Source organism: Pelmatolapia mariae, linkage group LG20 (assembly GCF_036321145.2).
Source record: "Pelmatolapia mariae isolate MD_Pm_ZW linkage group LG20, Pm_UMD_F_2, whole genome shotgun sequence".
NCBI lineage: Eukaryota > Metazoa > Chordata > Actinopteri > Cichliformes > Cichlidae > Pelmatolapia > Pelmatolapia mariae.
Genome location: NC_086244.1, coordinates 39,329,123 through 39,353,561, shown reverse-complemented (window position 1 = coordinate 39,353,561; position 24,439 = coordinate 39,329,123). Strand labels below are relative to the sequence as shown.

The window sequence follows — 24,439 nt, the reverse complement described above, 5'->3', positions numbered from 1 at the left end:
TCCCATTTCTATTTTTGTGTCTGTGTCCTTGATGTGCCCCTTTGACAGAATCTGCTGCACTGCAAGTTTTACAGCTGTCCGTTGGCCAGGTTTGCCACTAAGTGTTGGCAGATCTCAAAAGAAAGCAAAAGACTTGAGGTTGATCTGAAATACCTACCTTATGCCATTTGTAGTTGCTTGGATTTGAAGTTTTTGTAAATGAGCCAAAATTGTAATGAGGTTTGGAAGTTATGGGTTTCTTGGTGTGCGCTTTAAATGTAGTTGCTGCAAAACCAAAGTTACATACATTTTTCAGGAAAAGACAAACAGACAAACTACTACATACTGTAGTCTAACAAGATAATGGAGACCTATTTGGGACAAGGCTTACTAAATCTAGACCTCTGTCCTTAACTTCTGTGAGAATATTGGTGCACAAAAGGATGTCGTGAGCGCTATTAAATGTTGATTACAGAGGCTCTCGGGTGCTCCTTAGCTGACTCAGAAGGTTTTCAGTGTGTCGAACATTTTTTACACATCGGAATAATATAATAAAGGAGGTATATAATAATCAAAAATTGAGAAACTTAATCTAATGTAGCTCGTTATAGAGCGAGAGAGAGATCACGTGAGCATGTCAGCCAGGAAGTGACCGTGCAATCGTTTCAGGTTTGGCCGGTCAGCGCTGTAATTTCCTCTAAACAAAGTAGGACTCGCCCCGCAGAGGCCGGATGAAACCAATGGATTGAGCAGGATTTCTGCTGTTGTGTTTTGTTTGATTTTCTTCGCAATTGAAATGTGAAGAAATGGGCCCCGGTTAAAGGAAAGGAGATTCTAGAAACACCGTGGACTACGGGGTTTCGAGTTCGGGCAGGAAGCATAGCGGCCTGCGGCCGAGAAGGGAGCTTTAGCAGCCGGGCAACGAAAAGAAGTCGCTCGCTATTGTGTGTTAAAACGGAATTAGCATCATAATAAATCCCCGTAAGTGTCATGTTGTTACGTTAATGTGAATGTAGTGTTTTAACTGCCAATGTTCGTCAGGTGTCACTAGATGTCTTGTCTTATTTGTTTAAATTGAATAGCCGTACCAACCCGTTTGGTTTGAGCTACCGCTAGCGTGAGGCTAATGACTTTAGCTGCTCGGAGCTCTGTAGCAGCGCTTGATTAGACGACCTGCCCGGCGCTCCGCTGGGGCACACGGTAATGGAGATAAACTACAGCCATTAAAAACATTACTGGCGGTATGCAAAAGTAGTGCGACTGTTTACTACTGCCCCGAGAAGTCAAAGCAGCGAAATTAGATACGGTATGTACATAACAATTGTTACATTTCACGGTGTAGACCAGGTACATCAGGGTTACGGTGTTATGTTACTCTTCTGAAGGTTAGGTTTTTAAAGAGAGTTGTCAAAGCATGACTTTGAGAATATAAGGTTAGTTTGAAGCCTCGTGGAGACCTATGTGCATGCTTCATTATTTACAGGCACATGACAGCCACGAACACGTGTGCCTTAAAATAAACGAACCTATGTAGTCTGCAGGTTATTGGCTAACTTACAGTAGGTAAGCTAACTAGCCTGATAAGGGGAAGCTCAGCAATACGGATTAATAAACAGCGGCCGGCTATTTAGTAAATGGGTTGTACTGAACGCTAACTAAAATGGCTGATTTAGCTGTTGTCCTTTGTTTGTCATTTTACTGTGGGCTAGCAACTTGCTGTTGCTATGCTAAGGAAACGGAGCAAAGCTCAATGTCCGACTGGTTCAGTCGATGTTATGCTCAGCCATATGCTTTTTGTTGTAAGGCACAATAGTCATGTTCTTTTTCAGCATTGCTGTTATCTGACACCTGCTCCACAGCAGGTCCAAGCAGCTAACCCTCTCCCTGTCTCTGGATGTGTGCATGCGTTTGCTGGTGTGTGTGTGTCTCCGCGCGCGCACACACATACAAACCTACTCAAGTCCCGTAGCTGTTTGATATTCTGTTACATCTTGCAAATTGCACATCATGATAACTGACAGTGAATTATTTATGCTTTAGGTCCCCATCCTTCACTAGTCTTCCTGATTCTGTTCTGGGAGAGTTCAGACCAGCATCATCGCCAAGATAGCCGGGCCAGGCAGGAAGAGGCACACCTCAGATCCAGACCCCAGCAGTGGTAGTGACTCTGGCGACGGGCGGCCTGTCAGTGCCAAGTGCCTGAAGATGGCCAGCAGCGGCAGTAGTGGTGTGGCCGGGAGTGAGGCGGTGGGCCACCGTGGTGGAGCTCAGCAGAGAGGAGGCAGTGGCAGAGAAAACGGCTCAGACTTGCCCTCCAGTACGAGTAAGAAGAAGCAGAAGGACAGGGCCAACCAGGAAAGCAGAGAGGCCAAGAGAGCGGCGGCAGCAGCTGCTGCAGCCGTGGATGGGGTTATTGCAGAAGTCAAGAAAGGTAAGAATTACAAAAAGTGTCCCAGCTACACGCATTTTTACATTATTTTATTTTTTGTGGATGTCTACTGTTAAAATGTGGGTAAATGTTTTGTTTTGAAAGGTAACCATGTAGCCTCGTTCCCTGTAGCGTGTCCCTGGTATTTTATTTTTCCCTACATGAAAGCTGGTTAGGCCACTTGTGTTGCTTTGGTGTCATTCAGCTGCTTTTCCATGGAGTTTGTCATCCTCCTGATGACTCAAATTCCACCATCTTGAACTTCAGCTAGTGACGGTGATTGTGGTCCCTGTTCTGCTTTGTGAGAGATTCACTGTAAGCCGGAGGGTTACTCAAACCACAGCCTGTGGAGAACTGGTTCATTTGTTTGCTGTGATCAGTTATTTTTGTCAGTAATTATTTAACTTCATTATAGATACACATTAAAAAGCACATTTTTATTATGTCACCAAAGTCCTCTGGGTGAGAGACCCTCAGTGATCTAGAGACAAAAGCATCTGCAGCCAATCAGTAATCGTCATCTTCTTTCTTCTGGTTCCTTTAGCTGATCCACCACAGCGGATTATTTGCCTCCATCTCATCCTATCCTAACATTCTCCTCTGCCACACCAGTTCTCTGCATGTCCTCCTTCACCATATGCACTATAGGCAGAAACACACTAGTGATCTAGATTTACCTTTAGATGAAGCAGACAGACCAAAGTGCATGGCTGTAGTTGAAAGAGGTGTGCTGATTTTTATAACAGAGAGCAAGACAAAATCTTCATAGCAAACAGAAACATAACAAAGAAATTGTTTTATGCTCATTATTTTATTTTTTATAATTGATGAATAGTACAATTGTAGCTGAAATTAATATACAATTTGTTGCCTGGCCCTAGTTTGTGTCCCTATATCAAACTCAAAGGGCTGTTCCAAGAACCCCCTTAAATCACCTGCCACCTTCACTCACCAGGTGCAGGCCAAGGCAGTGGAGTTAGAGTCCTTAGGATATTGTTGAGGCATTTATCCCTTTGCAACTTCTTTATCGGATAAAACAGTAATAACAGCAATAAAATATTAACTACAACTACATTATATGAATTTGGTAGCACACTTATGTGTAAATGTAAATGCCCAGCTTTTAGTTTGTCATCATTTTATTTATTTTGGAGTACTAAACTTTTTTCTGTGTAGTGGAATAATTTGCACAAGAGAGTTGAAGAAGATGGAACGGGTTAAATGGAGTGGGTGGAGATGAGTGTCAGGGTTGATTTGTGACAGAAGGAATGTGAAAGTGAAAGAGTAGGTTAATAAAAAAGTAGTGAGACCTGCTATGATGTATAGTTTGGAGGTGGTAGTACTAACAAAGTGATACAAGGCAGAATTGGAGGTGGCAGAGTTGACAGTCTTTGGATTTTCTTTGAGAGAGAACAGGATGGGCAAAATTAGGAATGAGTACATCAGAGGGAGAGCTCAAGTTCAGTGTTTTAGAGGCAAGGCTGAGGTGGTTTGGACATGTGCAGAGGAGGGATAGTTTTGATTATAAAGAGCCTCACAGAAGCAATGACAGTGTAACAGTTCTTAGACTCACCATCTACTTCTAGTATATACTGAATATAATGTGTTAAAAGATGAAGAAAATGTTTCATGCTTTCTGGAATTACATAATGCAATACTTTTCCAGTTTAAAGGTTAAAACAAAAGCAGCTGTAGTTTTCTTGTCTGACCACTGAAGGATTTATTTGAGTCCACATAATCTTTGCACAGATTTGTAAATTAGGTTTGTGGTTTCTTTCTTCTTGATGTTTCTCCTTTTCTTTTTTCCTTTTGCTCCATCATTTATCTGTCTTGATTGAGCAGTATTAATCACTTAACTCGGTTACAGTTGTGAGTGATTTTATCCCTGAAGGTTGAAATGCTAATGCAAAGCTTCTCACATTTTCCATAAGCCCTTGATCAAATAAGCTAATGATTCATAGTGCTGTTTCTTTGGCAATACCTGTAAACTATACACATGAGATTCGCCTGTTTTTTGTTTTACTTGTTTTCTGTATTTGTACTCATGGATTTGGACTCAAAGCATCGATACCTCCCTAGCAACTAAAATAAGCACCACAGTAATAGAGCTGTAATCTGCAACAATTACAGCTCTATTACTGTAGTGCTTATTTTCTATTCAATAACCACTTTATTCCATCAGTAACGGCTTTTTGGCCAGTATGGGGAAGGAACATAGTAGACGATTGTCCCTTTTTTAGCACCTATTCCAATTGCCAATTGCATTTACTCTGTTCGTCTCTGACTTGGTGTCCATCGTGTTCTGATCTTCAGCATATGTGACTACCATATTGTCACACATTTCGATATGTTGTTGTTGTTTTAAGCCTGCATAAATTGATACTAATAACAGCTTTTAAAGGTGATATTGGATCTCATGTTGATGTGAACGTAGTGATACAGCATTTACCTGACCGTGTAGAGCACAGCTCATGCCTGTAATCAGTGCTTTGATTATATATACTTGGTCGTGCTTGAAGTATTGTTTGTAAGTTATCTTAGTGGGTCTCATCAGACTAGACTGTGTTCAGGTCAGAGCGGCTGTTTGTAGTGTTAATAGATGTGCTCTACTCTGGCTCTGTTTGATTTCTCATGAGACTGAATGTGAGAGTATTTGTCTTGCTGGTTCTCTTCTTCATAGTGAAGGGATGTTATTCTAGCTGAGATACTGCCAGATACTCAACCAGCTGTGGGCTTTTCATGAAAAGGCATCAATAATTTTTTGATATTATTCAAAACCTGCAATCACCAACTCTGTTCAGTGATGCAAAGCAAAATGTATTTGGAAACAGCAAATTAAATCATTTCATTTTTTATTCATTAATAGTATTACAGTGTGAAATGCTATTTAAGTTGAATTGGTTGACTCACTTTAAATTAAATGTACTTTAATGTTCACAACATTCATGCTGGTAGTTGATCTAACCGTAGCGACAGTCAAAATGAGTTTACCTTAAACCAAAAGCTACTTTATTAAAAATAGATTTTGAGAAGTTATTTTTTTTCCAGTTGCTAGTTTTGTAGATCTTTCTAAAAGAAACTGTTGCCACTCGGCAGCCATCTTTGAAATGTTTTGGGGAAAAATAAATGGGAAGAAAATCTGAACTTCACTTTGAGAGTATTATGTGTGTTAATGTGTGCAAGTCAAATATGATGACATACTGCAAAAAAAAAAAAATTAAATAAAATTCTACACACGAGCAAAGTTTCAGAACCTCCACACAATACTTGGTGCTAGCATAATTGCCGTCTCCTCTCATCCAATCAGAGTGCTTAATAAGTTCCGTACTATTTGACAATATGGTTACTTTAAGCCAAGAAAAAGCCAAAGTACTGTTATCTACAATTTTACTAAGCCCACAATTGGACTTCACAAACAACAGTGCAACAACATGATTGGCTAATATCTTTACTTTTTCAGATGGTGATTGGCTCTTTGTTAGCTTGAACAGGACAACTATGGGCTCTTAACAAATGAGAGCTCTCCAATTGATTTCTGTTCAAGAATCTTTGATTGCATGTCTGCTCCTTTCATATGTATATATATTCTGGCTGTAACAGTCCACTGTTGCAGTAGTGTAATTTTAATTATACTGAGAATTCACAAAAAAATACACTTAAACACGCATGTTAAGTGTTTAAAAAAAAAAAAAAAAACTTGTCACAAATGTTAAGTTTATTCCTGTCATTTGAGTGGCGTAGCTCCACTGGTAATGTGACTGTCACCAGCTGAAGGGGATTGAGTGTTCCTTGTGACCTTTTTGGAGTGATTCAGTTGGGGAGAGATTGGATGAGGAAATGAGTGTGGGAAAGTTGAGGCTCTCCAGTTGTTGATGAAGGCTGGGTGCGATGAGGCTTGTGGTACACGTCTTCTTGCTTCTTTCTTTTTGTCCATGTTTGTGCGTTGAGTCTACATTTGAAGAAGTGGCTCGGTAGCATGCAAATGACTTGATGATTTTCCTTCTTGCAATTGTTTACTTGGAATACAGTCTGTGTGGCGTGGATAATTTTAGATGTCCCATTTGTAATTGCTGAGTTCACTGCCTTCTGTCTGCCTCGGTCTGTCCGTGAGTGCTCTGGACTGACCCAGTTGAGCATATGAGCGCAGTGGTCTGTGTGAATGCGTGAGCATGTGCATTCAGTGTGTTTTCCTTTGGGTTCATTGTACTGATGCTGTGCTCTTCATTGGTTTTTACTTTAAAATTTCCTTTTTAACCAGATGATTTCTTTTAGTTTTTACGTTTTAACAGGGTCATTGTGGCTCAGGCTGGAGGCTGAGTGATCAGGGTGGAATAATTTTCAAGTTCCTGTTCATCTTTAAAACTCATATGCCTGCTTCTTTGTTTTTTCAAGATGTGTTTGTGGACTGGAAGCAGAATGTCAACGAAGTGACTGTCAGGCTGCGCTGTGGCGAGGGGGTGCAGAGGATAGAGGACATAAACACCACCTTCACAGACACACACTGCAATGTGGATTTCCCAGGTAATTCACAGCAAAGTATAAAAGTGGAGATCAAAATAGAAGCTGGGTCAGTCATAAAATATAAAACCACAAAAGAACAAGCATAGCTGTACAGTTTAGCCTTCAAACTCTGGGATTTGGACTTTAAACTTAATCCTTTGGTTTATATCTTGGATTTATTGCAGTTATTCTATTTGAAATGATACTGTAGGTAGAGCTGTGGTCTAATAAAATCGGTGCGTTTTCATTTTTCAGATGGACGGCAATGGAGCTGCCAGCTGCAGGAGGAAATCGAGGCCTCATGTAGCAAAGTCCAGTATAAGGAAAAGGGAGGCTTCCTCCATCTCATCATGCACAAAAAGATTCCTTTCCACATCTGGCCTTCTCTAAAGGTGAGTCGCATAAAATTGTTCATTGCTCATTCAAAACAAGTTTAAAAGAATATTAAATTAAACTGAGGTAAGTATGCTAGCCTGCAAGCAACACACTGTACTTGTTATAAAGGTTCTGCACCACGTTTAGAAAAACATTTTGCCCAGACGTGACTGTCAGTTAATCTTTGAAGGAGAGTCTTGCACATTGAAGCTTTAAGTAAGCCCTGTTTTTTTTCTTCTGGCTCCTCTCCTCTGCTTTAGTCAAATAAAAAGAAGGAGGCAGTATCCATAGAGACCAAACCAGACATGAAGCCCGTTGCCTTGGAGTCATCAGAGAAAACTCCACATCTCCAGCCCCAGCCTCCCTCGTCACCTGCACACAGCGAGTCAAGACGCGGTGTTAGCAAATCATGTGTCAAACGCAGCCTGAAAACTAAACTGACGGGTGAAAAGGCCACTACGGACTCTGCAGGTGTTAAAAGCACAGCTGGAGATAGCTCCACTACCAGCAGCAAGCCTGTTACCGTCACGAGAGCAGAGCAGCCGCATCAGGAACCTAGTGCCAAACGCACAGTTGTACGGCTGCCTAAGACCTCTAAGGACGCTGCATCAGCCGACCTACCATCTGTGATGTCTACAGCAGCTAACGGGAAATCCACCTGTGCCCACCTGCCCGCTGGTCAGAGCCCACAGACGGAACGGAAAAGTGGAGACAACAGATCTGAGACTCGTGGCAGCGGACAGAAAAAGGGAGCAGAAGCAGCTGCTTCCACCCTTACCAACAGAACTCAGGTGAGATTAGATATAATATTGTGATTTATAATTCAGTTTGTTTACATGCCCTTAAATAACTGGATACAGTTGACTTTCTCCAGTAAGCTGAGCTGTTAACTGTCCTGTAAGCAAGAATCCTGCCAACTGTTAGAAAAACTTGATTCCTCCGGCAGGGAAATAAAAAAATTCACAAACACCAAAAGAGTGTGAACACACAACGGTAAAGAGCTGTCTGTATTGTACTGTCTCTATTTTACACAGCCACTTAGCTACCCCAGCAACAGTATTGCTGTTTTCTTTTATTGTGTTTATAGTCACACACAGCTGTCAGGCAGATGTGACGTATTCTGAATGAGCCCAAAATCATGCAGAACACAATAAATAGAAATAATATATATTCCATATTTAATAATATTTAAAATGATTAAACATTTTATTTTATTTTATTTTTTTATTTAAATAATTTCCCAACTCTGACTCATTTAAAGACTAAAATTGCATATTATTTCCACACATCACCCAGTACTAGGATTTAATTAGATTACAGCCAGTAACACCATCTGCCATGTGTGGGCTCCCCTTTTCCAAGTGTCCCTGGAGCTTGGAAGAGATTTGTAATTTTATGAAAGATTTTTACACAACATACTAGCAGGTGCCATCTAAACCTGTCACCAGACAACAGCCTGCCAGATAAAGAGGAGTAAGTGAGACATGAGAGGACTGTCTGCTCATGTGTATTGGCGTGTTTTCATACAGCTAAGGTCACAGAAGTAACTTTGCAGATACTTTAGATCTCACTGGATAATGAGCTGTATATGGCATCCTTTGTTTTTGGTCACTGCTGCAATAAGAGGACTAGAGGGTGCTGTGTATACCCTCTCAAATGTGAAAAATCTGTAGCTCATAGATATTCATTTAGTCTCCTTTTTCTATGGGGACTTTGGGAGTGAACGTTCCTCTCTTTCATTTTTAAAATGTCTCCTGTTTTGTTTTGGGGTTTTTTTTAAATTTGTTAATTTATTTTTATTTTTTCAGTTGGCTGAGAAGCAAAACCAGTCATCAGACCGGTCTGGTGCAACAACACATGTCAGTGTGAGCCAGCCAGCAGCTCCTGTTAGCACCAGTGACTGTGTTAAACCTGTCGCCTTCAACAAGGAAATGAATTCGACTTCTCCCCAAAGGCTGGGAGACAGAACAGACTCTGAGCCAGCTGGAAAACCTGTTGAGCAGGAATTGGAGCAGGATCCGCTGATTTGTCAGCAGCTTGGAGATATGGAAGTGGTACCAGTAGAGGCGATGGGATTGGCAGCCAAGCAAAGCCAGCCCCCAGGTGTTGCCCAAAAGAAGAGCAGCTGTGACGATGAGGAGAAGCGGGACCAGTCGAAGGAGGAGCCGCTACTGGAAATGAAGCAACTGGATGGTTAGTTGTATATGGTGCTTAAATGCGCTTCTGAAAAAGGTTAAGGGAACAGTTTAACACACCATCAGTCAATTTCGGGACATCGGTTTGCTCAGTGAGGAGGTGTAAACCATTGGGAATCCATTTCACCTGCTTTGGTGCAAACAAAAGGCAACAAGAGGACCACTCCAAAAAGGGGAATGTTTTTGCATGTGGAAGCCAAACCATTGCTCTTTCCTTGTCCCCTATTGGCTGATTTTTCTCTAGTTTTGCTTTTTGCTAGTATCCTTGTCACCAGCGACATGACATAGTACCTGCAGTGCATTCATATTGGTTGACAAGCCAGGGTTCTCTGTTAGCACAAGTCCCACTAAAGACCCTCATGCCCCACTCATAGTGTCTGTTTTGACAGTTTGGTTAGAAATGTGTACAACCCTGTCCAGCTGTCCTTGAGTAATGGATCATCTCTTGGGGTCTCATCCATTCTTAAGACAGTGCTGGGAGGCTTGGAGAACACTATCATAACAGCACAAATGTGCTATTCTGGGGAAGCTGGACTATCCATGCAACATGTACTGTGTCATGCTACCAGTGCAGTGCAAAGACACTGGCAAAAAGTAGAGGTAGAGAAAAATCAGTCAGATGGAGTAAGAGAGCAGTGGTATACCTGTAAAACCATTCACTTTCTTAGGTTCGGTTGTTGCCTCTACAGTGCACTTGTTGTTTTTGCACAAAGCAGGTGAGATGGTTTCATAATGGTGTCTGGAGAGGTTGATTTACCCCCCCAAGTTTGACTGACTTTGTTATACTGTGATTATTAAGTGTAATATTTATTTATTTAGCTTATAACTGAAGGTGAAAATAGTAAATTCCAAAATTTGGCACCTTCCAAAATTCTCTTTTAGTCTCACTAACTTTTCTTCTTCTTGAAACTGGTTTATGACCAAAGATCACAACTGCAACATATAAATGCTGAAAACATTTAAAATCTTTGGTTCCAAGCCAGCTGTGAGATAACGTTGGCTCTCAACCAGGACCTTGTCCCACATACCTTAAACACCTTTCCTGGGATCATATTAGGCATCCTATTCAGATGCACAAACCACCTCAAATAACTTCTTTTTGTTAATACTTTGTCCAAACTTCCCACAGCCCCAGAGCCCATGGTAAACCTGCAGTTTGTGAAGAATGATTCATATGAGAAGGGCACGGACTTGATGGTGGTCAATGTTTACCTGAAGGGGATCTGCAGGGATACAGCCAGAGTCATCTTCAGGGAACAGGACTTCACCCTCATCTTCCAGACAAGGTTATGACCATGAATATCTACTAATAAAGCATGTGGCTTCCTTTTGGCCAGTCTTGAAAGAGCAGCAAGTGATTGACCTTCCTTTGGCTTTCCTTTACAGTGATGTCAGCTTTCTGCGGCTTCATTCAGATTGTGGACCGAACACAGTCTTCAAGTGGCAAGTCAAACTCAGGTACTGTTGGAGTTTGCTTGTTCTTGCTTAGAAACCAGAATCTTAAAATGAGCAGGTGAAGAGCGCAACATGGGAATGTTTTTCTGTGTAGATGTGTGGGCTAACTGTACAGATATACTGAGCTGACATGTTCCAGGAACCACGGCCAGCTTCATCAGTATCTAACTAATTGGAACAGCCTAATTGGCCATGAAGAAACAAGAGTGCTAAATCACTAGGGTTAAATCAGGGCAAAGACATCAAACTTATAAGGTAGCACCTGTCACCGCGTTTAAGGAAACTTGTGGAATCAAACTTCCTTATCTGTGGTTTCTTTTTACGGGTTTAAGCACTCGGCACAAATGCAAGTGGTGTGGAAGACATAAATATGTTTAATATCTGGAATGTTATAAATGTCTTCCAGACATTACGTGATGAATAACAAAGTGGGAATGTTGCACTGATGACATTCTCGTAGAGCACTCACCTCCCTGAACTTCTTTTTGCCTTTACAATCTGACCTGTGTACTCTCCTTCCTGTGATTCAGGAATCTGATCCAGCCTGAGTTGTGCAGCTACGCCTTCACTCCCTCCCGTCTGGACATCACTCTGAAGAAGAGGCACAGCCAACGCTGGGGGGGCCTGGAGGCCCAAGCCACACAAGGTCTGCTGCCAGGCTTCTACTTGTCAACACTAGATAAAGTCTTTGGTTTTGTACTGCAGGATTTTTGGACATGATAATCCAGAGAAGTTCCACAATAAAGATGACCAGCACTTATTACTTGAATTTAGGGCAGCTTGTTGTCTATTGTTAGTGTATTTTCTTTACTGTTTGTGGTTGAGACAAATGCATGTGGATTTTTCAGGTACAGGAATTTGACCTCTGTACCGTGGCATGTAAATGAATATTGCTGCAAAATTATATTTATTATTCCTGTCACATCTCTTGCTGATGACCTTCATTTTCTAACCACAACCTCCATTGTCCTCTGTTTAAGGTGCAGTGGGTGGCGCTAAGGTCGCTGTGCCCTCCAGCCCTGCCTGCATGGAGAAGAGCCAGCCAGGCAGCAGTCAGCACAACCTCCCAGCCAAGGAGGAGCCTCCGCGGGTTGGGGAGGAAAAACCCAAGACCCCCAAGGCCTCAACCAGAGTGGAAGATGGGGGTTTGGACTCTGTGGCTCCACGCACCGTCTCTGAGCACGTTGCTATTACCAAGCCAGAGCCTACTGTTACCATGGTGAATGGATTAATGAATACCCATATAGACTTGAAACTGTGTACTACTATTGTTATATTGTTTTTACTTTTAGCAGTTTTATTATCATTTGGTCCACGTGTGTCATAAGAGCTGCCAGCAGCAGAGGTGACACTATAGAGTCTGGATGAGTGAATAGTTATTGAGTGAGGCTAATAAAAGTACATACAAACATATACAACTAGAGTAAATGACAGTGTGTGTTTCCCAGCCTAAGCCTACCTGCATGGTGCAGCCCATGACCCACGCACCTCCGGCCAGCAGCGAGCGCCATGAGGAAGAGGAAGAGAAGAAGGTGTGCTTGCCTGGTTTTACAGGGTTGGTCAACCTTGGAAACACCTGCTTCATGAACAGCGTCATTCAGTCCCTGTCCAACACCAGAGAACTCAGGGATTACTTTCATGGTAAATAATGGATTTACTCTTTTTACTCTTTTTCTCTTAAAAATAATACAGGAATAGATTTATAATTCAGCACTGTTTTAATAAATGCTGCTCTAATGCACACCCAAAGGGATAATTTACTTCATCTTTAATGCTGTTGCCAAGAAGAGCACCATGTTGTTGGGTTTTTGTGTTGAAAAGTAAAACAGGCTATGTTTTATTATGGCTTTGGTACAACGTCTTGGCCCACAGGGGCAGGTTTAATGAGTGCTCAGGAACTTCCACAGGATTGATCTCCATTAGCTACAACTGCAGAGGTTTGTGGACTTGAAGCATTTAGAGCACTGAAAATCTGGGTCACCTAGTTCCTTGGAAACAATGTAATTCGCCAAAGGTTGATAGAAAATAATATGGTGTATCAGTTAATGTCAGGCTATGCTGCTTGTTTTTAACTTTATCGTAGTGATGACCTACTCTTTTTGCATTCCTGTATTTTCCGTTTCCCCACAGACCGAGCATTTGAGGCAGAAATCAACTGCACTAATCCACTGGGAACAGGAGGCAGGCTAGCCATCAGCTTTGCTGTGCTGCTCAGGGCTCTTTGGAAAGGAACGCACCACGCCTTCCAGCCCTCAAAACTCAAGGTACAAAAGCGGCACCCTGAGATTTTCCTGAGATCTTCTCCTCTTCTACAGCAATTTTTCTCTGGAAGTTTTCAATCTGCCTTCATTTTCTCTATCTGTTTGCAAACACACAGGCAATTGTGGCGAGTAAAGCCAGTCAGTTTACTGGTTACGCCCAGCACGATGCCCAGGAGTTCATGGCATTCCTGCTGGACGGACTCCACGAGGACTTGAACCGCATCCAGAACAAACCTTACACAGAAACGGTCGACTCTGATGGGCGGCTAGACGAAGTTAGTGTTTTTCTTTGGCTAATGTGATGAAATGAGATTAAATGGTAACTGTTTCCTGCTAGAATTCTGTCAAACCTTGACCTGATGTTATGGGGTTTTTTTGTTGTTGGTGCAGGTGGTGGCAGAGGAAGCATGGCAGAGGCACAAGATGCGAAATGACTCCTTTATAGTAGATCTGTTTCAGGGGCAGTTCAAGTCCAAACTGGTGTGTCCCACATGCTCCAAGGTAACACAACACAATTCTTCAGTCCCCCCCACCCCACAAACACACATGTTTGGTTTCTGTTTATTGACATTGACATCTCTGTCCTCTTTTTCAGGTATCTATCACCTTTGACCCCTTCCTCTACCTGCCCGTGCCGTTGCCACAGAAACAAAAGGTGCTCTCAGTTTTCTACTTCGCTAAGGAACCTCATAAAAAACCCATCAAGGTAAGATAAGAAACAGCTTTGCAGTTCTGCATCAATTATTAAATGCTGAAATTCAAAGGTGTCTCTTGTGACCTGTTAATGAATATTCATCTGTATGTGTCAGTTTTTAGTGAGTGTGAGCAAGGAGAGCTCCAGTACTGCTGAAGTCCTGGAATCTATCTCTAAAAGCGTGAGGGTCAAACCGGAGAACCTCAGACTGGCCGAGGTTAGACATTTTAAAATGTCCTTTAACAGTGTCATGGAAAGGAGGGTGAGTCGTATAATACCACAGACATTTAGAGGTGACTTTCTCAAGGACACTTTTTCTTCCCCCCCACCCCCTCCCCTCCCCACCCCCATCTCAGGTGGGAAAGAACCGCTTCCAGCGAATGTTCCTGCCTACCCACTCCCTGGACACAGTGTCCTCCTCTGACATGTTATTCTGCTTTGAGGTGCTTTCCAAAGACCTGGCCAAAGAGAGAGTGGTATTGCTCAAAGTGCAGCAGGTATAAATCTCGCTTTTACATTTTGAAAACCTGTGAAATATGTGACTACAAATACTTTAACAGCCTTGTGTTTGCTCTGCAGAAACTTCAGGTCCCCAATATCCCCATCTCCAAATGTGCTGCCTGCCTGAAGCCTCCGGTGTCTGAAGAAGACAAACTGAAGCGTTGCACTCGTTGCTATCGCGTTGGCTACTGCAATCAGTAAGTTTTCCAAAACATGTTTTTTCCAACTGTAAATGGCTGATTAAGAACTTTCCAAGGGATTGCCTGGAAGAAAGCTGTAGTCCAGTGACTCCCATATCATATTATTAATTCAGTCGGTTAACTTTTCTATGAACATGTTAACTCTTCTGCTCTTGTTTCTCCAGAGTGTGTCAGAGAACCCACTGGCCCAACCACAAAAGTCTGTGTCGACCCAACACGGAGAACGTGGGCCTGCCTTTCCTGGTCAGTGTGCCAGAGTCTCGACTCTCATATTCCCGGCTCGTCCAGCTTCTAGAGGGTTATTCCAGGTACACAGTCACTTTTATTTCAAGGTCATCGTGTTCGATTTATTAATATTAAATTTGCTGTGACGTGTCTGAATTAGAGATGGTCCTGGGAATTAGTTTTACTTGATTAATGGAAGAAAAAACTCAAACTACTTGACAATTCTAAAAGTATAAACAAAGACAAGACAAGGAGTTAGCGGATGGTGTCTAAACAAATTCTTCATGTATTTAAGGGCCATTTGTAACTGTTAATCACATTCTTTAATAAACTGTTCATATTAAATGCTGCTGAAATGTGCAGCAAAGTTTGCTACCAGCATTGTTTCTATGTATTACACGTCTACATGTCTGTGGAGTAAAGTATGCATGTCTGACACAGTCTTCTGTTCCTTTCAATCTATTTGACCTTTACTTTTCCTCTTTTTCTACAAATATTTATTTATTTGCTTTTCATCTTTTAATGGAATAAAGAAGTATGATTTTTATGTAGGTGTTAGCAAATCCTTTTCTGTCATGCTCCACTGCTAAAGCTCAAAAAGTCATTAATAAAGGATTCAAGTTTACTTTTATAAAAATGATTTTCATTCAACTTAGTTTCTCACTGTTTTCCTTTTTCCCCTGTCACTGTCTTAATGCTGGAAACTTGAGCACTAATCAGATCCCCCTGGCTGTACTTTGTATTATCTCTGTGCCAGCTACACAGATGGATCTGTGAACACCCAGAAACATTTTTGATGCTCAGAGTATGACAAAAAAAAAAAAGTTCTGAATGTCTTTTCAGTCAACGCTTGTGCTTTTTGATGTAAAATAATCAGAGTTTAATGTTTATGGCATTTAATAATGAATATTATGTGAACATACTAAAATATGAACTTTTAGTATAACCTTTACTCTGTCTCTCTGTGTGCAGGTTTTCCGTCAACGTGTTCCAGCCTCCTTTCCAGTCAGGCAGAACATCCCCTGAAACATCACAGTCCCGAGTAGACCTCCCTCCAGTGCCAGCAGGCTCCCCTGATGGTCCTGGATTGGAGGATGAAGCTGTGGGTGGTAGCAGTACTGTAGGAGCAGGTAACTTGGAGCTGGAGAGCCACGCTTCGCTGCCTGAATCCCAGGCAGAGTATGCTCAGGCCTCAGCCATCCACTCAGGGGACTCGGAGTCCCTCTCCTCTTCCCAGACGTCCCTCTCCACCACACGGACCACAGATTCAGGGTTCTCCGAGTCACTCTCTTCCGCTTCTTGTTGCTTTCTGGACCCTCATGCTGAAAAAGAGACGTCCTGTGAGAAGGCTGTGCGGCCAGAAGGTAAATGTATTGTACAGATTCTTCATTATTTTGGTGATTTGCCTTTTTTTTTTTTTTTTTTTTCTTGCCTTCTTATTTAAACTTCTTGAACGTTCTGCAGCTGCAGTCGCAGGGTATCAGCATCCGTGTGAATCTGCTTCAGGTCATGCTAGTCAGTTCTACATCGCTCTGCTGGATGCAAACAACAAGGAGCAAAGGCTGGATGAGAGAGGTACCACCCCACTTTCTACAGAGCTGATTTTCTTTAGTTTTATTATTCTCATTGCCATATTGGGTTGATTTAGCAAGATAAGGTGCTAAATTGAAATCCTCTTCAAGACTTTTCTGTCATAAGATGCGTTTTGACTTTTTCAGGCTTCTGAGGTTTAGTGTTACAAAAACAAAACAGAAAAAGTTCCACACAGTAATATGTTTTCCTCTATCAACCCGTCTGCAGAAGATGCACTGGCAGACATACCTGATGATGCAACCCTGGAGCTGGTGTGGAAGAACAACGAGCGTCTAAAGGAATATGTGCTGGTGAGCTCCAAGGAACTGGAGTATGAGGAAGACCCGGGTTCTCTGAGTGAGACGGCCAGAGCGGGACACTTCACCCTCGAGCAGTGCCTCAATCTTTTCACCAAGCCAGAAGTGCTGGCACCTGAAGAGGCTTGGTAGGAGTCTTTAAGAAATGAGCTCTAAATAATGTAGCATCGATTGTGATTCTAGACGTGTAGCTCTTTTTCAGGTTATTCACAAATTCCGCTTTGTCCGATGTAATTCTAAACTTGGTGAACATACCAAGTGGTAAATGTGTCTAGCCTGTGTAACGATAAACTCAGGTTTAACTTTCTCTTTCCCACTCCCAGACAGCAGCGACTAAACTAGGAGACATCTTGTATACAAACTTCAAAAAGAGGAACTAAACTTAACACTTAACCCAACAGCCTGGTCTGTAGCTGGATAGTGTCAGGGCTCCAGATCCTGCATAGACATTCAAACAGAGGCTTTTATTTGTGTATCTTTGTGTATTATTACATGAGAGAGAGAGAGAAAGAAAAAGATATTGATACATCGAAAGGGAAAAACTCAGTATACTACAGTTACATACACTAACAAAACAAACTGAGTTTGGATAATGATGCTCTCAGGTTTTTAAACAATGTTCAGAGGTCAACTTTTCTGGGAATGATCTAGAATTTATACCTGGGTCCATCTGCTACGTGGCTAGGGGAAAAACTGGTGGCAACCAGTATTTTTATTGTTTATTTCACAGCATTATTCTTTAGGTACCACAGTCATTGCAGTAGTGATGGTGACGATAATAATCCAGTGGACTTTAAAAATTCTCAGTTTCTGAGTTCAAGTAGAACACTGAATCATAGTGAACATAAGTAAACAGGTGTCTGCTGCGTAAAATTGGATTAGGACATAACATTTGCCCAGTACTTTATTACTCTACACTGGGCTAAGAGATACATTAGTGAACTTCATAGTTGAAACTTCTTAAATGAAACTCGGTGCAGGCCTGACGTAAAAAGTCTTATTTGATTATGCCGTGCATTCGTCTCATCAGCTGGTCTTTATCTCTGCTCTCTGTGTTAAGGTACTGTCCAAAGTGCCAGCAGCACCGTGAGGCCTCCAAGCAACTGTTGCTGTGGCGTTTGCCCAACGTTTTGATCATTCAGCTCAAACGCTTCTCCTTCAGGAGCTTCATTTGGAGGGATAAGATCAACGACATGGTCGACTTTCCAGTCAGGTCAATACAAGCTAAATGTTTTTGTATCCTAATTTTCACATCATTTGAATGTTAATTAAAAAAAGATTTGGTCAATTATTTAGTTAACACTGACTATTATTAGTAGTAATACTGTATCACTCTGGTTATTTGTTTCCATAACAGTAGCCTCTCTCGTCTTTCAGGAATCTAGATCTAAGTAAGTTCTGTATTGGCCAGAAGGATGAGATGCAGCAGCCTCCTATCTATGACTTGTATGCGGTCATCAATCACTATGGAGGAATGATAGGAGGCCACTATACGGCCTACGCTCGCCTGCCAAGTGACAAGAACAGCCAGCGCAGTGATGTTGGTAAGTCTGATCAATGGCATCTGTTTTTATGTATATGGAAGTTATGTAATAAGTTCCACTCTGACATTTTGCTACCACTTATCGGCCTCTCTTCCCTCTTTGACTCTCAGGCTGGCGTCTGTTTGATGACAGCACCGTCACAATGGTGGACGAGAGTCAAGTGGTGACGCGTTACGCTTATGTTCTGTTCTACCGGCGACGAAACTCCCCGGTGGAGAGGCCGCCACGCTTCCTCAGGCCTGTAGGTGCAGAGTCGCCCACTGCTGCAGGAGCTACTGCCAGCCAGGTGAGAGAGCCATAACAATAAGACATAGGAAATTTTTCCCACAGCTAACTTAGAGTTCCTGTAGTTTAGTTTTTGTTGTTTTTCTGGTTTTTTGGGTGGGGGTGAGTGAATGTTGAAAAAGGTGTTCAACAGAGATGGAAGAGATTCATCCCAAACTGTCACTGTTAGAATGCAGTGTGGTTGATGGGCTGTAGGAAGATTTTAGCTTGGGTCAGTGTGGTTAATGAGGGAGTTGTACATGTTTATTCCTTTGTACATTGTATCGAGTCCACCTGTCATTGGGGTTTGGGATATTAATAAGTGTCACACTAATGAGGAACTGGCAGTACTTGCCAGGTGTTAAGAGACAGGCCTGTGTGTTAAATCTCTCTGAGAACTGCTGCTTCTGTTCAATTAGTCTTGACAAGAGGAGCTTGTGCTCTGACATTGTTAATGACAAACAGCCCAGTGGGTTTATAATGGATAGATCCATCACTGAGACACACTGTTAATCTCTGCAAAGCTCAGATGTCAAGTGGCATTAGCTTCGTGGGTTTTTTCTTTTCCCTTTTTCCCACTACTTGAGTGTAACTGCTTTTGAGGTTTTTTGTGGGGTTTTAAATATCATTCCCTATTATTAATAAATCTTGTTGTTGATCTGGTGGACAATTGAAAAGCGGGAAATACACATTATAAGCAATTTCAGTGTGTATTGTGAGTGATCTTGCTTAGACATCCAAATCCATATGGGTATAAAATTAAGTGGAAAATGTATAATCTGCATTTTATTGTCCTTTTTCATACATCTTGGGGGGCACTCTGATATTAAAAGGTTCCCTTGTAAGTAAATGAACAGCTAAATAACGTGAGTGTTTTTAGTGGAAGAGTATTGTGTTTTAAAGACTTTATATTCACTGTTAAGCTGTTTTTCATTCCTGTCCTCCTTTGTGCTGGAGCATTTTAGCCATGTGTTGATCAGTGAGACTTTGAACCATTGAGTTGTGTCTTTCCATGTGAGCACAGTGCAAACGATATACAGATTATTTATTAAAAACTGACTTCATGTCACTGCTGGATGTGAAGAACTCCACTTTGTTCCTTAGGAATGAATGCTGTACAGTCTTTGTTCAGTTACTTTCATTTCAGAAGCTGTCAGATGAGATTTCAAGGCTCAGGCTTAAATTTCATATCAATCTCACAAAATTTGCTATGTTACAGTGTTTCCAACAAAATGGTTAAAATATACATTTCTTAACCTGGGCTTTTAGTAAGAAGAGCTTGAAGATGTCCCTTTATTTTCTGGCCCCTGTAAATTTGATTCCCAACAAACTCCTCACTGTCCCAGTTTCAGTAGAGCACACATGTCATCTCCGTACAAATCACTGTGCTCAGCAGGTACACACATTTGGAGGTTTCTCGTGTAATCGTAGTATTTGTTAGAACACGCACCTTTTCGCAGAAGCTGACACAGGTTTCCCGCCAATCGCAGGCCTCTCTAATATGGCGGGAACTGGAGGAGGAAGACGAGGGGCTTGACGAAGGGCCCCGTGGACTGTTACTCTCTGCGCTGCGGCGACACCGAACGCAGAGGAACAGAGACGAGGAAGACGGAGCCGGAGCCGAACAGTCGGTGCAGCGGCACCGCAGGCAGAGGATGTTGGACTATCCCGACGACGACTGCGTACGATACTTTGTTCTGGGCACACTCACTGCAGTGCTCGCTCTGTTTGTCAATTTAGTCTACCCTCTTCTTTACAAAGCCACCTGGAGCTGAGTGCTGGCTGCAGGGTTTACGTGCTGGACCGCCCCTGAAATCATAAATGTCTGTTTGTAGAAACGAGAAAAGATGTTTTTAGTGTTTTTCCAGTAAAATATTTGTGTTCTACATAGCACCACAATACTTGAAGTGGCTAAACCCTTTAAAATACTCGGCACTACTTCATATATTAAGACTTAAACAGGCTGATGTTAAAGTCACAGCTGCTGACTCTTTCATTGTGAGAGACGCTAATTTAAAGCTGCAGGAGAGCTACCCCACGCTGTAATGATGTACTGGGTGTAGATTTCTCACTACATTACCTCTGCATTGTTTTAAAGTGGCTTCGAGCTCTGTACATTTCTAAAGAAAGTTGCCGTTTTTAGACTTTGGGTAATAATTCTCAGATGATCAGCCATGACAGCCTTAATTATACATTGTACGTGTGGAGTTGAAGCGCAAACCCTGAAAGCTCTTTTGGAGCCTGTTTAGATGCGTTCAGGAGTCAGATAATTGTGTAGGATCCTTTTTAAGATGCTTATAGGAGCATTATAGAATAGTGAGGACCCGCTGAAAAGCGCCTTTTGTTTCCAGTGCACTACACTCATAAAAGATCAACGTGCAGGATTCGGGGCCATCTAGTGGTGAGGTTCCAAATGGCAATTAACTGAATGCCCATTTCTTTGGAGCACGTATGCAAATCTACATTATAACCGTTTGGGTCTTCCCGTCTGTGTGACTTGAGAGACATCTGTTTATATTTGCCGGTGTTTGTACACTAATGAAAAAAATGATTAATATATTCTTATAGAGCCCCATAAATCCTACACATTGGTCCTTTAACAGTAGAAATGTATGATGGGTGGAAAATGTGTTCTTGAAGAAGAAAATATTAAACCTCTTATTGTATGTATATGTATGTGTGTGTCTGTGTGCAGCTGCTTTTAGTTTGTATTCTGAAAATTAAGAAAAATGAATTTCAGGGCCTTTTAAAAATTTCTGATCTTGTCAAGACATGTCCTCTTTTACATGTACTGTAGTACACTCTAATTATATATATTTTTTAATTGTGTGTTTATTGATTACCTCTAAGCCATAACTGATTTGAAAAGTTAAGGGGTTGTGTTTTGTGGGGGTGGTGGGGACTTCTTTCTGTTCATTTGTTTTTGTTTATTTTTGAGCAGTTTGCAGCTAACGCAGTATATTCAGAGCAATAAAACTATACATGTTTGTCTGCCCCTGAATGTAATGTTTATAAATTGCACTGCTTTAAATGGAGTTGAATTATGAATGATTTGGGAGCTCTAAAGGACAGTTACACACGAATTGTTCCTTATTTGTAAGCTATAAGTAAAGGTATTTTTGTAGAGCCGCCTTTAAATTTAAAATTTTAAAATATATTTATTAATTAATGATTCCGTTTAACAGCTTAAGTTGCTGGACGACTTCATCCACAGCCACCAACTGTTTGCAAGTGTTGTTGAGACTCCACACTGTCCACAGATCAGTTCTTTGCTCTGCAGTCATCCCGTGATGATCATGTGTGTGAGTGTGTATTTGGGTCTCAGGGAAACCTTTTCTGGTATCAGGTCAGAGTACACAGACCTGTATGTGCTCTGCCTTACTCAGATCACCATCAGACTGTATACTTGATTCAGACATATGCAATTCTCAAGTCTTTATTTTATTTTATTTTTTTAATTTGTCTACAGTGGTCTTGATCTAGTTTGTCTAATTTGTCTCCTCAAATCAGCTCCGTAGATGTATTTTAGGGGGCACGACCTCCAAGTGCTGATTGGCTAATGATTTAATGGACTTGACTGATAAAGTTATCTTTGTGTGTGAGTGTGTGTTGGGCCTAATTTAAAAATGTTAATTGCAAAAGAACAATAATCATAACCTATATTTTGATGCCTCTGTATAATATTACCGAGTTATTGCAAGTAGTGTATTGAAGAGATCATAACCTATTTTAATTTCCATGCAATAATGTATCTCAATACCTCCACATGAATGCTGCTTTCTAATATATAAACTTTGTGAAAATAAAATTTCCATCTGTTTATAGTCTTTGTGTTTTCCATGCCCACACATGAACACTCTCTGAATGCTGAACCAATGTGATTTATTGTGAACGCTTGGTTTATTTTGCAGGCCTCTAGCCAGTCGCTATTTGGGACGGATCTGGATGCTGAAGGACCGCCTACGCTGACCCCTGAGGTACCGTCTGACCTCTTTGCCCACTCCGGCGAGTGTGCAGCACCATCCTACAGCAACATGGAGGAAGTGGACTAACAAGTATGAGGGCTGATGAAAGAAAGGACAGGAGAGTGGAGATCCATGGAGGTCCCCCAAGTGGGAGCAGCTCCTCTGCTGAAGACGCATCTGTCGTCATTGGTTACAGCGGCATCTGAATCAGGTGTCCGGGGGGGGGGGGAGGTGCAATGCAAAAAAATCTGGAGGTGGTCTGAGGATTTGACTGCACTCACTTGAGACAGACCTTCATTAATATACTCACATTAATAGCCATTGAAAAAGACTTAACAAGTTACATGTGTAGTTTTATTCATTCAGTTCATATGGGGACACTTATGATCTCAGAGCTCCTGTTAACAGTAGCAGTAAGTAGTAAAGCTGCTGCTACTGGAGATCCTCCTCCACCACCTAACAACCACCTACCAGAGAGAGGGTGTCCACGCACCAAAGCACCTTGTGGTCTGGTTTCAAGCTAAAAACCGGTTCTTGCTAACATTAACCAGACCTGTGGTCGATTGTTAGAGTATATTTGGACACTGATGATTGTCGTAATATAAATGTGGTGTTTGTTTTTGTTTTTATCCTTTTAAAGTTTGAGTTGCCTGGTTTGATTTGTTTGTGGCGGTGTATTCAAGATGGACTGGAATTGTAGCATCACATTAAGGAAAACATAAGATGGTGCTGACCCACCTTTTTTTAGTGTGCGTTTTGTTTTTAATACAGTCAGCACACACTTTTTCTGTCCCGTTGCTTTCTAAACTTGATTTAGCTTCACTTTCTCTAGCTTTGTTCATTTTTTTGTACTTGTTTAGTTTTTTCATTCCTGTGGATGCTTTTGTCTAAAGGCTTCAGTATAAATTGAAATGTGCATGGCTGCATGTAACCCGAGCCCCTCGTCAGATGTACCCTCACCCCCTCTTGCTGCATTTCATTACTTCTGTTTCCTGTAAGTTGTCTAGCATCATGTTCTCACCCTCCTTTGTAATGGACTGCGTATATAATGTGGGGGTCATTAAGAATGTTGCTGTGGATGCATATAAATGGTTAATATAAATAAAAACAGTTTTGAGAGTTAAAGACACTGGTGCCTGCAGTCTTCTCTCTATTGCATAAACGGCAGGCTTTGAGCGAGCATTGCGCCAAAAGTGAAACTCGGTTTAGACTTGAGAAAAAGAATTGTTGATGTTCACGAAGCAGGAGATGGATATACACAGAAGATCTCTACACAGGAATGGACTATGAGGTTGCAGACCAAAAAAAAAAAAAAAAAACTCCACTGCAGAAGAGACCTTTAAGTCAGTATACAGTATGTGGAGGACAACCTGGAGAAAGATTCTGCATACTGGAAGTGCATCCTTTGGTCAGATTAGACAAAAGTAGAGTTTTTTTAATCACAGAGACGACGTATGTTTGGTGAAAGAAGGGAGAGAACAGCGTCCCCACAGTGAAACCTGGTGGTGTTGTGCTGTGGGGAAGTTTTAGTGTGTGGAAAAACTGGGTCTTGGTCGTCACTTTGTCTTCAAATGTAACGATCCACCACTTCTTTTGCTCTTCTGGAGGTGGTGAAGAACTAACTCCAGAAGACCAAAGTGACTGACTTGTCTGCCATTGAAAATGAAGTGAGGTTAACTGAAGACCAAGGTCTATGCCAGGAAACCATTAAATCTGAGAGACTTTCCAAAGAAGAATGGGCTAGGATTGCTCAGGGAAACAACTGCAGTCTGTTATTCAGCAAAAATGAATTACAGTCGACTATTAGCAACAGGGGGCTGATAGTTTTGACCCTAGTAGTTTTTGGTTTTGGTGCAGTTTCTGTGTGCACAGCAGAATGTGAGCATCCAAAAATAAATCTAAGATGTTTGGAAAAGCTGAATTTAAAAAAAAATTCTTGCTCTGTTTAACAGCACTTGGAAAAT

The 24,439-nt window shown here is 41.6% G+C and overlaps 1 protein-coding gene across 4 annotated transcripts; it reads left to right on the top strand.

Annotated features, from left to right (window-relative positions):
* The first annotated feature begins 627 nt into the window (after positions 1–627).
* On the top strand, positions 628–23,595 carry usp19 (ubiquitin specific peptidase 19). Of its 4 annotated transcripts, none has more exons than XM_063463123.1 (26): positions 628–960; positions 2,020–2,410; positions 6,800–6,928; positions 7,163–7,299; positions 7,543–8,073; positions 9,091–9,475; positions 10,607–10,763; positions 10,864–10,935; positions 11,463–11,578; positions 11,919–12,151; positions 12,381–12,573; positions 13,063–13,196; positions 13,310–13,468; positions 13,584–13,694; positions 13,789–13,899; positions 14,003–14,104; positions 14,244–14,384; positions 14,467–14,585; positions 14,753–14,896; positions 15,786–16,177; positions 16,278–16,388; positions 16,614–16,830; positions 17,763–17,915; positions 18,080–18,246; positions 18,357–18,532; positions 22,422–23,595. In XM_063463123.1, the coding sequence occupies exons 2-26, from the start codon at positions 2,185–2,187 to the stop codon at positions 22,560–22,562; spliced, it is 4,557 nt and encodes a 1,518-aa protein (XP_063319193.1). In that variant the 5' UTR covers positions 628–960; positions 2,020–2,184; the 3' UTR covers positions 22,563–23,595. The 4 variants fall into 4 exon arrangements, with proteins under 4 accessions (XP_063319193.1, XP_063319192.1, XP_063319191.1 ...); XM_063463122.1 differs by having other exon boundaries at positions 11,913–12,151; XM_063463121.1 differs by lacking the exon at positions 22,422–23,595 and adding an exon at positions 20,001–21,381.
* Positions 23,596–24,439: the final 844 nt, after the last annotated feature.